At 36.2% G+C, this 16043-nt stretch overlaps 1 protein-coding gene across 5 annotated transcripts in view; it reads right to left on the bottom strand.

Moving 5' to 3' along the window:
- Positions 1–2279: 2279 nt before the first annotated feature.
- The window catches only part of MDFIC (MyoD family inhibitor domain containing), a 52234-nt gene continuing 38470 nt past the window's right edge, over positions 2280–16043 (bottom strand). For all 5 annotated transcript variants that reach the window (XM_038153206.1, XM_038153208.1, XM_038153209.1 and 2 more), the window contains one exon: positions 2280–5790. In XM_038153206.1, coding sequence (XP_038009134.1) covers positions 5543–5790 — 248 coding nt within the window. In that variant the 3' untranslated portion in view covers positions 2280–5542. The remainder of the gene's footprint in view (positions 5791–16043) is intronic.

Raw genomic sequence — 16043 nt, forward strand, 5'->3', positions numbered from 1 at the left:
AATTTCTGAATCCTATATCACTGATTGAAGAGGAATTGTGTAGTGCTTGGGCACCAATTACATACCCTACTGAGATGATATAAAGAGCCCCAATTACAGTGGAGTACTTTGTCAGTTAAAATAGCATACGCATACCAGAATAAAAATCAGTAAGGCACTATAAAATGTATAAAAGGTATTATACAGTCTTTCATCTTACATTCCATTTTTATGAGTACTGAATGGTAATGTACTAACAATTGCTATAATATGCATACACAAAATAAGACAACAGGATTGCACACAGTGTTTTATGAAGTGTGCTGAACTGATAGGAGAATTGGAATTGTTCAGCCTGGAAAAAAGAGCTTTTGGGTGGCCTAACTGCAGTCTTCCAGTTACTTGAAGAGAACCTAAAAGGCAAATGGAGAGAGACTATTTACAAGGTCGTGTAGTCATAATATGAGGGAGAATGGGCTTTAAGCTGAAAGAGGGGAGGTTTAGATTAGCTATTGGGAAGCAATTCCCAATGTGAGGGTGATGAGGCATGAGAACAGGTTATCCAGAGAAATTGTGGATGCCCCACCTCTGGAAGTTTTCAAAGCCTGGTTGGATGGGGCTCTGAGCACCTGATCTAGGTGAAGATGTCCCTGCCCATGGCAAGCAGGTTGGAATCATATGAAGCTTAAGGTCCTTCCCAACTCAAGCCATTCTATGAACCCATGATTAAAAACCATAAAGACATTAACATCTAATCTAATTAAACATCTGCCTGTTTTGCACAATGATAATTCAGAGAACGTTCTCTTTCCAACTATAGTAGAAATAGCCCATCATATTAAAGATTTCTAAAGGTGAGGAAACCCATCCTTTTATGACACTAGCACCAAATCACTGGTAAATAGCATAAGCAAGTGTTTAAGGGTAAGCTAAACTTTGTACAAGCAATCAACTTCACGTTCAAGTGCACTGAGCATACTCATCAAGTGCGTCTTGTTACAGGGTATTATTTTTACTGAACTTCTTTCATTGCTGAGTTAAAGTCTCCCCGCTCTCTTTGAAAGTGCTAAGAGCTGGCAAAAGGTTCGGAAGGTAGGGGACAACACAAGATTAATGTTTGTAGGATTCTAGAGCTACTACTGTTACCAGCAACACAATGTGGAGTTTTCCAGTATGTGGTGTATGCACTAAGACAAGACACTGGGGAGACATTTCTCTAATGTTTAACTTATTTTTGGTGCCAATAGTAAGATTTCAGATACATCATTCATTCTATAATCTGTTTCCTTTTAGAAAGTTACAAGACTGGAGACAATAAAAGCTTTAACATAGAGATACATAAATACAATTGGCACTGCTCTCCAAGAATATACATCAAATATTGCAACCATTAAGATAATGTGAAAAAGCCTAAGTGTGTGAAGAACACAGAAAATTTTCTCATTTAGAATATTATAAAATCAGTGATTCTTCAAAGTCAACACACAGTTCTTAACATGAGAACTATGATTGAAATAGAGCCATTATTCAATCCAAAAGCTCCTGAATGTTCCTGATCCTTCTTCACAGGAGCTATTTTTTTCTAGAAATCTTATGTATTATGGATACTGGCTAGACCAACTAAAATAGGTATCAAATGATGCTATTTTCCTATGCATTTATCAGTTCTTTTAGTAGAACAATTATTTTGGTGCACAGTCTCAATGCAAGATACACACTCAAACACAATTTTTGCCACTTTTATCATCTTTCCTCTGTAATGACCAGAGCAACAAGTTTTTTTGACCCTCTATATCTGTATAGATGTAGGAAAATTAGTGCAAAAGACTGTGGACATGCAGTTTCTGCTGTTTTAAAGTATTATAAGGATGTTCACACTTAGCTTAAGCCAACATGAAAAAAATAATATGAATACTAAGAGCCGATTACACTCTTGGTTCAGCTTGTTTTTAGTAAACTGAAGACTTGCAGTGGATGTAGTAAAATAACTTTCATTTTGATAAAGTTTAATCATTACTGTAATTTCACCTATTTTATCCAATTTCACCAAGGAATGAATTTTCCCTCTTAATAATGAACTTTTTTACTGCTGGAGGTTCATGCTAGCACAGCTTCTAGTGTCTGAGTTGGCTGAGCTCCACCTGTAAGACAACTTGTACACCAGTTCACCCTCTGTGCAAGTCACCCAAAGGCCAACATCTCTAGGAAGGGTTAAAGTAGAAGAAAAAACACAAAAAGACATTAAATTATTCTTCAGAGGAGTAACAAGGCAAGACTAGAAAAAAATTGATATCCAAAAGTTTCAAAATAAAGATCTTTATTTCAAAATAGTGTTTGCAAGTAGCACATCCAATTGATATAAAATACAAACAGCATGTCTTTCAAATGGGCCAGTTTGCAGAACTATAAACTGAAACACTGTACAAGTTCACAAGAACTATTATAAAATAGACAATTAAATTCTAACGTTTTCATTTTATTTAAACTCCATTTTCACATTTGACTTCTGAGTCTGCTTTTTTTATTACACAAGGTGCTTACAAGACTGATTACAGAGTGAAAATTACAAAACAGAATTTAAGGATGTAAATATAGAAAGGAATTCCTTAAACTACATTCTAATATTCTCTGCTACAAAGATATATTTTTCAAAAGTGCTAATATCTCTATGACAAACAGTAGCAGATTACATTTAAATGTCAAAAAATACACACTTTTTTATTTTTTCAATTGTCTGTAATACTTTGATACTTCTAATCACTATGAGGTTTAATAACACTATTTTCACTTAGTATTTCACCAAAAAAATGGGAAAAGACATATCTGTGTGTGTATGTCCATGTGTGTGAGGAAAGTATACACACACATGCACGAACAAAGTTCTTGTAATTATTGCTTTTACAATTTCAAAAAATCAAAACCCCACTAAGTTCCAGTAAGTAGAAACAAGGCCTTGTGCAGGATGAACTCTACAGATAACTTTTACACAGGAAAAGAACTCCCTAGATTGGTATTTTTAATTTATTTTTTAAAAAAACATATCAACCTGTGATAAAAGTAATTTTTAGTAAGATCTAGCATTCACTAAAAGCATGATACACAAATGTGCATTTTCCAAGCACAGAACTGGACCTGTTTCAGCAGGGCATGGATACTGGGGCAGGACAAGAGACTGGGAGTCCTCTTCCCCATCCCAAAAGCACAATCAGACAAGAAACAGCCCTAATTCACCTCTCTGTGACCAGAAGGACATGAGTAGAGACAGTTCATGGTGCTGTCTAGCCCCAGAGAACATGTTCCCACAACCACGGTGTTAACCACACACCTACAATGGACAAAGTACTGTCTAGACTTTTTCCAAGGTGCATTGAGTCCCAATGCTCACTGTGATGCCCCCAATTTCCCCAGAGGCATTATGCCTTACAAAGACAACATGCCTCCAGGCAATGCCACTCAACCAAGGCACCTCTTCCCCTTTCCCAATGTGGTTCAGTCTTTTAGGAGTCATAATTGAGCCCCATGAGCCTGATTCTGAGCACTGGGAATTTATCAATTTAACTATATTATTCCTTATTAGCCTGCCTATTACCATAATATTTTTGTGCTCTCTTACTGGAATTTAACCAATAGAAAATTCTGACATGAATGAAAATGCATTTAGTTTATGGAATACAGATCAGAATCTGGCCCAATATATGGAAAGAAAAAAAAACATAATAAGAATAATACTTGTAGTAACTATCAGAAAAACAGATTAGGAAACCCTCTGAGGGTGAATCTGCATTGCATCAGAATACACCACAATATTGCATATGCTAAGGCAAAATGTAACACTTCCCAGCTCCCTAGCACACGTAAGGATTTGGCTTCAGTGATAACTTGCAGTAGTAGGCACTACTAGTCAGTGTTCACAAGAAGAAGCTTTGGTTAATATCAGACCATTGTTGACTTAGCTTCACACTCCTGTGATCTTTAGCTTGTCACATTTGCATAAACGGAATTCACTATAGTAGAAATAGACATTTATGGCCAATTCACTCAACACACATGCTATTGGCGCTATTGATGACTCCTCCAACAAGAACTGAATTTAGGAGATCTACAAATCTTTGCTCTACAAATGGAATACCTGGAGTGTAAACAGGAAAGTTTACATATGTGAGATCAAGATGTGTAGGTGCTTTACAAAGAACAGTTTGTGAGCTACCGACATGGAGGGTAGAAACTAGCAGATGGTAAAGAAACTGGGTAAACTGATTCCCTAAATCTGGGAATGCCACAAACCTCTTTATGTGTTCCACAATTACAATTACAAAAGAGAGATATTTCTTGGAAAAACTTAATGGCATAATAGGGGAATAACAGTTAGGTCCAACAGATACTAACTGTATTTTTCAAATATTTTAAATCAGTCCTTTTAGTTTTAAAGCATATCATATATTTTTAAAATGATCTTTTTTTACACAGTTATTTAAAAATAATATTTAAAAATGTATCTGAGAATAAACATTTTTCACTTGCTTTTTGCATTTAATGAAAGAATTCTTTAATCAAGTCAATTTAAATTTGTTTTTATACCCTGTTTAAATTCTACTACCCTCTGTATATCTTTCTTACACCACAAAGAAATAAATAGTAAGTTATGTGACACTGGCTCCAAAACCACAAACACTGACCAGGCCACTTCATGCACTGCTTTAGATTCTTGAGTTAACTTCTAATAATTTTCCTCTTATAGCCAAATTTTGAAGTATTGTCCGTCTATTAGTTTATTACTCTGACAATATATTTAATGTCTACACAGATTTCCAAAGTCTCTTTTAAGAGAAAGCATTTCAAGTAATAATAGTACTGAACTAAAATGATAAGGTGTCTATCCTGTCTTGATTGATGACAAAGAAATCCTGGTACTGTTCTAGCCCAGGGCAAAACTTATATTTGACTTGAGATTGTCAGATAATATCAGCAATGGAAAATACCAGGAACTGCTCTCTAATCAATGAGATATTCAAAACAAAAGACATATTGCCAACATGACCACTATAGCAAAACCCATGGAAGATTTCTGATGCTGGCTTTTGAATTAAGTTTAAAACAACAGAGCAAAGTTGCTTTCAACCCAAAGAGAGAGAAATAGAGATATCTTGGTTTTCAGAATGCCTGTAAACGCATGTTATGCATGGAGGCATTTCAGTGTTTAAGCATTAAAGTAGGTAAAGGCAGATACTTAAGGTTTGCCTTGCACTCTGTTCTCTGACCAAAACCTATCGATTCAAATGGGAATTTTGCCTTCATATGGCCTGCAGTATCAGGCCTATATTTCACTTTCAATAAACTCTTCCATTTGCAAAGCCAAAAGGAAGCTGGAATGTAGCTTTAGTTTCACATACAAAACTATACAATTTGTGTTAGAATACAGATTTGAGGATTGCTTTTTAAAAAAATATTTATATAAAGGGAATTAACAGTGCAAGTGTGAAAATCTTACCTTGTCTTTCTTCAAATGTATTTAAAGAAAAGCTCTCCAGTTGTATAGAGAATAAAATTGTAAGGGATAAATATTTCAGGATGGGAAGCAGATCCCACAGCACTCCATGCAGATCTCCAGGCAATCTGAAGATTCACAACAGGCATCCATTATGCCACAGTCCATGTCACAGGGGCAGTTACAGTCATCCCCCATCTCGTCCCCGCAGCAGCAGCAGCAGGCTTCCGATGTGCAGATGCCACAGGATGCTTGTCCCAGAACAATGTTACAGAGGGTGAGAAATTCACAGAACAAGCAAGCCAGGATACAGTGAACACAGCAATCTTCATATGTAATAGTTTGGTAGCATGCCAGGAACAAACAAGCAAAACAATTAAAAAAAAAAAAAAAGGGCAAAGAAGAAAAGAGAAAATCATTAATATGTCATTCTAAATCCAGACACATCACAATGTCAAGTAAGTAGCTGAATGAAATGGTTGAGAATAGACATAATCTACTACAAAAGAAACCTCTTCCCATCTTCATGGTCACTTCTGCAGCTCAACTCATCTCCAGCTCTGTGCAAGTTTCCTGTCACCACTTCACTTCATACAAATCCCAAGTACTAAACTGCTCAGAGCTGCTTAGATCAATCTCCTTAGTAATTTATTATGTAAAATATCTATTATCTTCTGTTATACATTCTTACACAAACTCATAAAAATAATTTTAAAAACAACTAATGAGGGAAACTACCTAAAATCATTTCCAGCCCTTCCCAGTTCATCTCAGCCTTCTGAAACTATTTTGTTTGCTCAATACATGTGAAGAAAAATAAAGGAGCTGCCCAAACATTGTTGCTTTCTTTATTGTTTTTTTGCACATATTAAAACCAGCTTAACTGCATGTTATATGCATTTTTTACTTTCAACAATATATAAAATATTCAGTAAAAATACAGATTTTTCTCTTGCTTTGATACACAAATCTACTAAATAACTGCCATTCTTCCAATGTACTACTTCAATCTTCAAGAGTTCTTAACTATACCTGAATATCAATATCCAGCTTTCAGAAGTACTACTAAATTATATAAATAATTAAGGTGTCCCAGAAACTATCTGCAAAAAAAAAAAAAAAAAAAAAAAAAAAAAAAAAAAAAAAAAAAAAGGCACCCAAAGAGTAAATATATGGAATAACTTCAAACAATAAAACAATAATACATCCATGAGACATGACAGGAAAACAAGGATTGGAACTAAGCATGTGCCAGTGACAAGGAGACTGCAGGATTGAGGGATATACTCTATTTACATAATGTGTATAAATTCATATGTATAAACATATTTAATTTGTAAGAGACAGTGAATAGTCATTCAGAAAAAAAAAATTAAAAATACAAGATCTGTTCAGGATGGAGAAATACATTTCTTTCCTAGCCTCAGCTTTTGTTCTTTTTACTGCCTGCAAACTTTGAACTCTTTAGCCACAGACAGGTGAAGATTGGAAAAATGTTCTGGGAAAAAGATCCTGCACAATCTCACCCTATCTCTTGTCCCTACAGTTGAGTCCTACAAGTCCCTACAAGTTTCCTCTATGAGAGTCTGTTAGGAGCAACAGGGTATTGAGTTATATGGATGGCTAGTCTGAGCACCTACATACATTCCATTCTATAGAGGTTAAGTTCTTACAGTTCACAGGCTGAAGACTGCTGTCATAGGGCAAAATTTGCAATTACCTGCAGCAGTAATACTATTATCAGGCCTTCTAACCAAATTTATAAATGTTAAAAATTGTGCAGCAGCCATGACAGGTATGTTGATTGATTCCAAATACCTCTAACGTTGTAGAAACTCTGACTGCATGACACTGCAGCCATGACTTACACAAGCAAGCATGAATACAGCAATGCAGCAAGGGAGGCTCAGACCAGCCAAATCAGTCCCAAGAAGCAAAGGAACTGCTTGAACCCTTAGCCCACTCCTACTTAGATGCAAACTTAGCTTGCACATTTCTGTACTGCAGTGTGGCCACAGTCATAATGCACTACCTGAACCCTTATGTCCAAGAGGAAAAAGATGGAAATTTCAGAAAAAGCAAGAAGAGGGAAAAAACCCCAAAACTCTAACCTTAAAATATCCCCACTACTGTGCAGGAAGCAAAACTGAGAGGAAACCACAGGTACATTTAACGTGCTTTAAAGAAAATTGATTCTTGTATTAAAAAGCTTCTATTCCCAATGACATAGTGTCACTAAATAAATGACCTTCATAGAAAACACAGAAGATATATGAAAAAAAGCTGGAGAGTATCAGTTCACTGAAGAGGACCAAAGCCAGACTGATAGTGATTAATTAGCTGGTTGTCATGGAGATAGTGTTAAATATGCTCAGGTAACATCTCCTTTCAGATTTTCTTTTAATATGAAGGAAAATGATAAAGAAGCCAAGAGTTCTATCTAAGAAACTTTCATATTTGAGGAACTAAGGTTTTAGTATATCACATCGTTAAAATACAGCTTGAAGAAGGTAATACAACAACAAATCTTGTTCTAAATTTTTTTTTAGTACACCCTAATGAAACTTTGTGTGTATACATATTGTTAATAAGATGTCCAAAAGAATCATGCCTGCTTCATGCAGGGATATGTAAAATTGCAGGGACAGGAATACACGTTCACAGACATAATATGTTTCTATTGATGGGCAAGGAACAGAGTTCATAGGTTATAAAACAGAGACTGTACTCAGAAAGCATTTTCTGGACCCACAAAAGAACTTTACCCTCCTAATCGAAAAAACCCACCAAATCAAGACTTACAAGAAGAGGCCACATTGATTTAAATGAATGTATTTCAAAGCTAAAAGCTATGAAAAATGGTCCAAGACACAGTAAAATATTTTGGCCATTTGTATCATTACAGAAACTCTACAGGGTTTTTTTTTCCATCTCTTCTTCAACGACTGAAACAGTAAAAGGATTTATTTACCTACTCTTTATTTTTATTTCCTTCTCCCCAGATGGAAACCTAATATTTGATTCAAAAAACCTTTATATAACAATTTTACTTAACCTCCACAATTGAGAGAAAGTTGAGATATCCTTTAGTGCTCTCTTCATTCTTGCAATGACTCATTTGTACAATGAACATAAACTTTGATCCACATTTCAAGAACAAAGCTGAAATAATCATGCTTTTATGTTCTTCATGTTATTGACTTTTAATAGCTATCCAGGTAGCAATTATTTAACACATGACAAGGCATGCTGTTACCTAGTCCTACCTAACTTGGTGAATTCAGAATCATGACTCTAAAGGGCTGTAATACAGTTGGATAAAATGGGTGGAAGAATAATTTCTTCCATGTATGACCCTTATTTCTTGGCTTCTGATCTACAAATGCAATTATAGGAAAAAGTTAAAGTTGCACTGTATTTTTGTAGAAATAACAAACCACCATGCCACACAAAACTCATCCTTCTCTAGTATCTACATTTTTACAGCAACCTGTGAGTTCCACAGAAAACATTATACAGCTAAAACAAACTGCCATTATGATCAGTGGAATGCAGCCATGAAGGTGCTATAAAAAGTTCACTTCCAAAGGGATAACCACAGGTTTTTCATTACCATGTTGGAGACCACTACAATATATTTGCACAAGACACTCCAGTAATTTTTTTCTGCTTATAAGACCAAGGAGACTATTTAAAATTATATATTAAACCTCAAAACTTCTAAAGAAGTAAGAATAACACTAGATTAACATTAATTAGATATTAAGATTAACATTAAGAATAAAGACTACACTTAACTTCCACTCTTTTAACTCACCCCATCAAAATTTGATTTTTTTTTCAGGTGACTGAGGAGTGGATGACTTTAATCCAACTAGAACTAAACATATTTTATGTATTTGTAAACTTGGTGATTTTAATGTCTGACAATGTGTTTTCTGGAAACTTTGAGTATATTCTAGTCTTTTCTCATAAGGAAATGATACAGCAATACCAGTTACGACACTAGTGCCGGCTTAAAATTATCTACTTCTTTAAGCTCTTTTTTGTTTGTCTGAGAATTAGAGGCTCTCATTCTTCTTTTCCCATTAGATATAGTAACACAATCAAGAGTTAGGGGCATATCTTTATTGTGGACAGAACTCCATCAGTCTTGACATTCATGATGCACTACTGTTGATAGTAAGTTAACTCTGAAGTTTCTGAGGTTTAAGTTTCCATTAAACCAATTTCTCTCTCTGTGAAGTATTTAAGTTTCATCACATCACACAGGCAAATCATTAACAAAGATAAACTTTTTCTTAGGACTTCCACACTACACCCACACCAGTCTCAAACTTCCATTGTTTTTCAATTCTTATATTACACTTTTCTTTAATTGAGAAATGCTGCAGCAGTAGAGACTATCACTACATAAAAGTGAGGATGTGGGGTGCGAACACTGTCTAGAAGCATACTTAAAAAAACCAAAAAAATCCAAACCAGTATATCTACTTTAGTTCTTTTACTAAGTGCTTCTGATTTCATCAAAACACTCTATCATATTTGTTGACTAGATCCAAGCTCCCATAAGCTATGCTAAATAGCATAAATTACAACAGTCTTGATCTGTAGGCAGTGCTAGTACATTTTATTAGAACAACTCATGTTTGGGGAAAAAAGGTGAGCTTTCAGATACCTCAAGTTTATCATCAATTATTCTTTCATTTTGTCTGGGAGGAAAATTAGACCTGAATTTAAAAGGGTCATCCCATCTGACATTTTTTAAAACCAACGTAAGTGAAGGTGTTCCCTTAATGCTTTGGCACATCCGCAAAAGGCACAGATTTGTTAGGGAACTTCATCAAAACTGGTAATCAATGCCAAGGCAAACAGAAGCCAACCAACATGTTCAGGTTTTTGCTGTTTTATATCATACACACACACCCAACCATGTGCTGATTTAACCAAAAAGTTGATGCAGTACATGTAACATCTACTTTGACTGGGTTTTAAATGTTACCACAGACAAGACCCAGACAAGAAACAGGCCTAAGATCCATTAAAACTGTTTACACACTGTTATAAAAGCCCAGAAGTCTCCATTTCTAACTGACCCTAGTTATAACAGCTACACCCATTTAAGGAAAAGAAACAATATCAAAATAAAACTATTTTAATGTTTTTCCATGTCTTTAAACATTGGCACGTGCACACCACTTTTTACTTCTAAATCTTCTGCATACAGATACTACTATAGTATCCAATTTCTTTCAAATACCAAAATATACATTTATTTTATTTCAATTCCCCTTGTAACATCTCCTCTTCATTTTTACGAAAAGGTGCAGCTCTACTTAAAAAACAGATTTTGAAGAGAACTATCAACCATCAAAACTGTCTAGGAAATGCAGAAGATGAACTGAAAACGCACAGAGAAATGCATGTGCGGGCTGCTATGTGCTGCTTTTGTAATGCTTGACACTCACCTGTCACAAATTGACTCAAAAAGCTTTCATACCAAGCAGGCAGGTCACATATGATAAAAGTTTTTTATGTCTACAGTGGTAAATAAGCTCACTTACAGGATGGTGACCTTGATCAGCTTCTTACTAACTATATTCACCAAGTTCAGACCACTCAAAACAAATCTCCAGGGTCTCTGCTGTCTCACAGAGAGAATCAAAAAGGGCAAACCCACAATCAAAGTGACAGCTGAGGTCTTCAGCAGGGGTTTACTACAGAGGGCCCCCGCAGAGCCAGAACAGAAGCCCCAGCAGGTGCTACAGGCGTCCCGCAGCCCAGCAGCGTGGGCTGGCAGCGGCTGGCACGAGCACACAGCGCCAGCGGCTGGGATGAGCACAGCCCGAGCAGCACAGCTCCAGCCAGAAACCACCCTGGCACGAGGCTCCTAAAGGGCTGCAGAGGTTGGGGAGCAAAATTCTGAGCAATGACACACATGCTGTCACACCTCCCACTGCTCCTGCAATGGGGCTCATGGGCCACCTCTGCCACCCATCATCTATCTTAAGAGAAAAATCACTGCACCCAGGAAAATGTTCACAGGAAAATAAGAAAAGGCTGAAAGAATGAACTGACATGTTGTATGTATGGAGTATGGTTATTTGGGATGAAAGATTGATGTTTATTAAGATGGGGGAAACATACTTAAAAAGCCTAGTATATGTGATATTTCACCATTTAAAATAAAAACCTATTATCTCTACTGAACAAGAAAATTAAAATGTTGCCTGGACAGGCAAATCGCACTGAACACATGGAAACTTTCATCAAATCTTATATTCTAAGCCCTCAATACAGATATAACCGCAGGAGTAAAATGAACTATTTCAAACATACAGATTTACTAAGAAATCTGCTAATTTCCAATACCTAAGACTTCCTTAGAATATGAAGCCTTCATTGCCACTGCTCACCACTGCAAATACAGAGACAAGTTAGGTCTAGCTAGACTATGTCCTTAAAAATAGATGCTTTTGAAAGACCCTTTTTCTGTTACAGGCCCTGTTTTCCACTCAGTCCTGTTAAAAAAGAGGTAAATTACCTTTCAAGACTTCTGTGCAAAAAACCAATGTAAACCATACTTAAAACACATCACTCTTCAAAACGCATTCTTAAAAAACACACATTTGACCATATGATAATGTTATTTGCCCACTGCCTGATTGACAACTGCGCTCTGATACAACCTTGTCTAACAAAAACCCCTGTTTAGCACTTCATGCTCAGACACAAATCCACTTTGAACCAATTTCTAAAACATAACAAAATTTCGGCTAAAGTAGAGAGATTGCAGGATACTAACAAGCAGCTGCCTAAATACTACTTATTGCTACGGGATGGATTTCAGAAGTGTATGTATGTTTAAAAAAAAAAGTCAGATTGAGAGATGGCCAACAGATATTTCTGCTATGTTAGGCTATTGATGCACACTTACTAAATTTCAGGAAATAATACCAATCAAATGACTGAACAGTATATAAAAGAAAACTTAGTGCTGCTCTGGTGTCCCTCAAGAGCTAAAAAACCCAACACAATCCTATTGCAAATCATGCGCACTAAAGGAAAGTTTCCCAGAAACCATTTTTCCTATATAAAGTTATATAAATCAAAGTAAAACACTCCTACTTCAAATAGAAGTCTGCTAGCATGCTAAGACAAGTAATCCTTACTTTCCATGTATATGCAACTACTGGCTCTTAAGACCCTGGCTTAACACAAAGACTATTTGTTGGATTTGCTTCATCTTCCGTTAAGCCATCAGTATAAACTTGGGATATTATAATAAATTAACATGGTCAGCAGCATGAGTTAAATACTGTCCACCAACCCCATGCTTTGATTCAAAATCTAGAACAGATGAAGTTATATTATACGAAAATGATGGAGGAGGAGGAGAGGGATGTCTCATTCAAATGCACCGTGAAATGTTGAATTTTAAACACTGGATTTAAGAAAAATACCCACCATTTCTTTCAGTGAAATAGTTCATTGCATCTCTAAGCTCATCACCACAAGAAGCACAGTCTAGAAAGTTGAGGAAGGTTGCTTCAGGCTTTGCTTCTGGGAAAGCATGAATGGTAACTTCAATGTGGTGGCAAGTCTGCACTGGCTGTCCCTCCCCAGTCTCACCCCTATGCTGCAGGCTTTCCTTATCTAGCTCACTTCTGCATCTAGCTTTATTACACTTCATAAAGACCTCTCCTGAAAGAAACCCATTGCAAAGAAGATGCCTTCTATTGCCTTTCTGATTTAGTGAGCCTGGGAAGGAAAAAACAAAGGAGATCTCACTGTCCATACAGGAGGCAGGCTCAGATCTGTTAGGCATAGTTTAACAATCTACTGTTTCCAAATGAATACAGCAATTGTGTATGCTCAAAGCCTTTTGAGTGAAGTAACACATTACACTCAAATTGTCGAGTCACTGGAGTTGTGGGAATTTCCCTGCCAAACACAGTAACTTCTGAGGTCACAACAACTTGACCAGAAGCGAGAGCTTCATGTCAAAAACAAATTAAAACCTGTATTCCCTCTCTCCATCCTTAACTTTTCATAAATGATTGCTTTGATTCAAAAAATGTATAACATCAAACTTCATAGGGACTTGGTAGGAAAACTTGGTTTGGTTTTTAGAAAAGAATAAGCACCTACCTTGGCCCCTCACTCCCTTAATTAGATTCCTCTTCCATCCTTCCCCTGCCCAACTTCTTTCCTTTCCTCCTCCAACTCTGCATGTCATTATTACTTCCCTTCCACCACTCCGATACACATATGTGTGTATTCATTTACTCATCTGTCTCCATTTCCTGACATCTAGATCTACTGTTCTGCTGCCTCATCGCTGTCTCCTTTAGACCTCCTCTCTTCTGGAAGTTTCTCTGGACAGGTCTGCATCTGGATCTGCATCAGGGCTCTGGATGCTCTGCATCTGAACATGCAGCTAGACTGCCTTCCTTTTTACTTATTTACAATTGCTTTTTCATGTTTTCAAGGTGTTTTTCTCCACTGCTCATAACAACCAGGTGCAAAATAGTTACATTTGTCTTTGCTAGTGGCCTACCAACCAGAATTCTGGAAGTACTGTGACACCTCTGGCATTAATAATTCAAAATACTATTAAAATTTCTTTGAGCTAAAAATTTTTTTATTCCCAATATTCACTGAAACCTATCCAATCCCTTTGAAAAATCTTTAGAACTGAAACATTGTTTAAAAACTGCTTTTTAAGAGTGACACTCCAACTATTTCATAATTCCTTTGGTTTTTTGTAGTGTAAGTTATGGAGCTGAGTAAGATTTCTTCAGGGACAATATGGATTAATAATAGATGTGGAGGAAAAGCAGAACTGGTGAGTGTGCTCACAACCTTCTAAGTCTCACTGGATGTGAAAGTGTTTCTAACCAGCATATTCTGGAATGCTGACATGGCCACATACACTACAGACTCACTTAAAAAAGTAGGTTTTAAAGCTTTTATACTACTGCTACCATAATATCTGTTACATTTTAAGTATTTCCCACACAAATTCAGTTCTAAAAGCTCACAAGATATGACCCACAGCACAAGTGGGGTTTTCAGCTGGAACAATTAATAAAAGAGTTCTTAACTGTGGTGGGTGAATTTTTGAGGGGTGGCAGACTGGGAGGTTTCATAGCTTGTGTTAGGACTACCCAGTACTTTGGAGACCAACAGGAGCAGCACCAGCCTTCACAGGCAGATGTGCTAGCCAGGGTAAAGTAATACTGAACTTCATTTAGCTTTCTAGTATATATTCTGAAATCTGCAGTAGGAAGCAGCATGCTACGTTTCAAATAAGCATGAGCCCGAATATGCTCCTGTGCAGGATAGGGGCAAGCCCAGCATGTTTCTTGATTCTATCCTGCTTCAAGCCCTTCCAGGCTTTCTGTTCTGTCAACAGATAGAATATTCTAGAGCAAAGTATCAGATCGGGACAAACTTTGCATTAAAACCAAGTGTGGCGCTCCAGAAATATTCACATCTTGTCTTTTAAGAACAATCAAGAAGAATGTGGCTTTTGGGAAGAATAAAAATGAAAAATATTTTATCTTTCCTGTAGTTTAAACTCAGCGTGACAGACAGAATTTTGGCTTCTCTTTCTTCTGAGGACATAATCTATTCCTTTTCTCTGGCCACTTTCCTTCACTTAATTCCATTAGTCTCCTGACTGACAACAGATCAAAACACTCGAGGAAGAAGACAAGGCAGATGAAGTAAAAATACAGGGTGTGTATTTTCAGGTTTAAAAAACTAAACAAGACTAGCAACTAGAGTATAAAATCCAAGGTACTACATAAGGAATAGAAAAAATAAAGTGAATTGAAATATTTGAAAGTGTACAAGTTTACTTTACTGCTTTCTACTAAAACTTTCTGGACGCTATAGTAAACTAAGCAGGTGAGTTAATTCAGGTGATTTATTACTCACAGTACAAAATAAATATAGTTTGTCTCTTTCTCCAAAGACCATTTTAAAAACTGCCTAGAAGTTATATTATTACACTATACATATATGTGCCTGAATACAAATACACACCTTCAAGTAAATTCAAACCCAGCAACTCTTCAGCAGTAGCCAGTGGCTTATGAGGTTAACATGGTACAAGTTAAAGCAAAGCCAAGTAGTTCAGTAACGTCACAAATAATTTTCAATAGCTTTGTATCTTTTCCATCTTCATGGAAGCTGCGCCAATAGCCTCTACAGAAATTCAGTGAATCAGAAGAAGCAACTGCTCAGAAAAATGCCTCTTTGCCCAAAAATTATACAAAGAAGCAGCAGAAGTTAGATTCAAATTAAATTGTGTATACCATTTTGAAAGAATGTCTATGCAATCCTCAGTCACTGAACTTAATAATATACTCTTCTGTCTTAGTATAATTAGATTTATTTATCAAGCATATCCATATATATATATGTATGCATATATTCCTGATTTAAATGCAATTATAGTCCTTTAAACAAGTAACTGGGCTAATTATATCAGTCTTCCAGAAGTAGTCATAAGGGGTAACATGACTTGTAGTAATAACACAATTATTTTTAAGCTATCAATAAATCATTT

The sequence above is a fragment of the Motacilla alba genome, chromosome 1A (assembly GCF_015832195.1).
Source record: "Motacilla alba alba isolate MOTALB_02 chromosome 1A, Motacilla_alba_V1.0_pri, whole genome shotgun sequence".
NCBI lineage: Eukaryota > Metazoa > Chordata > Aves > Passeriformes > Motacillidae > Motacilla > Motacilla alba.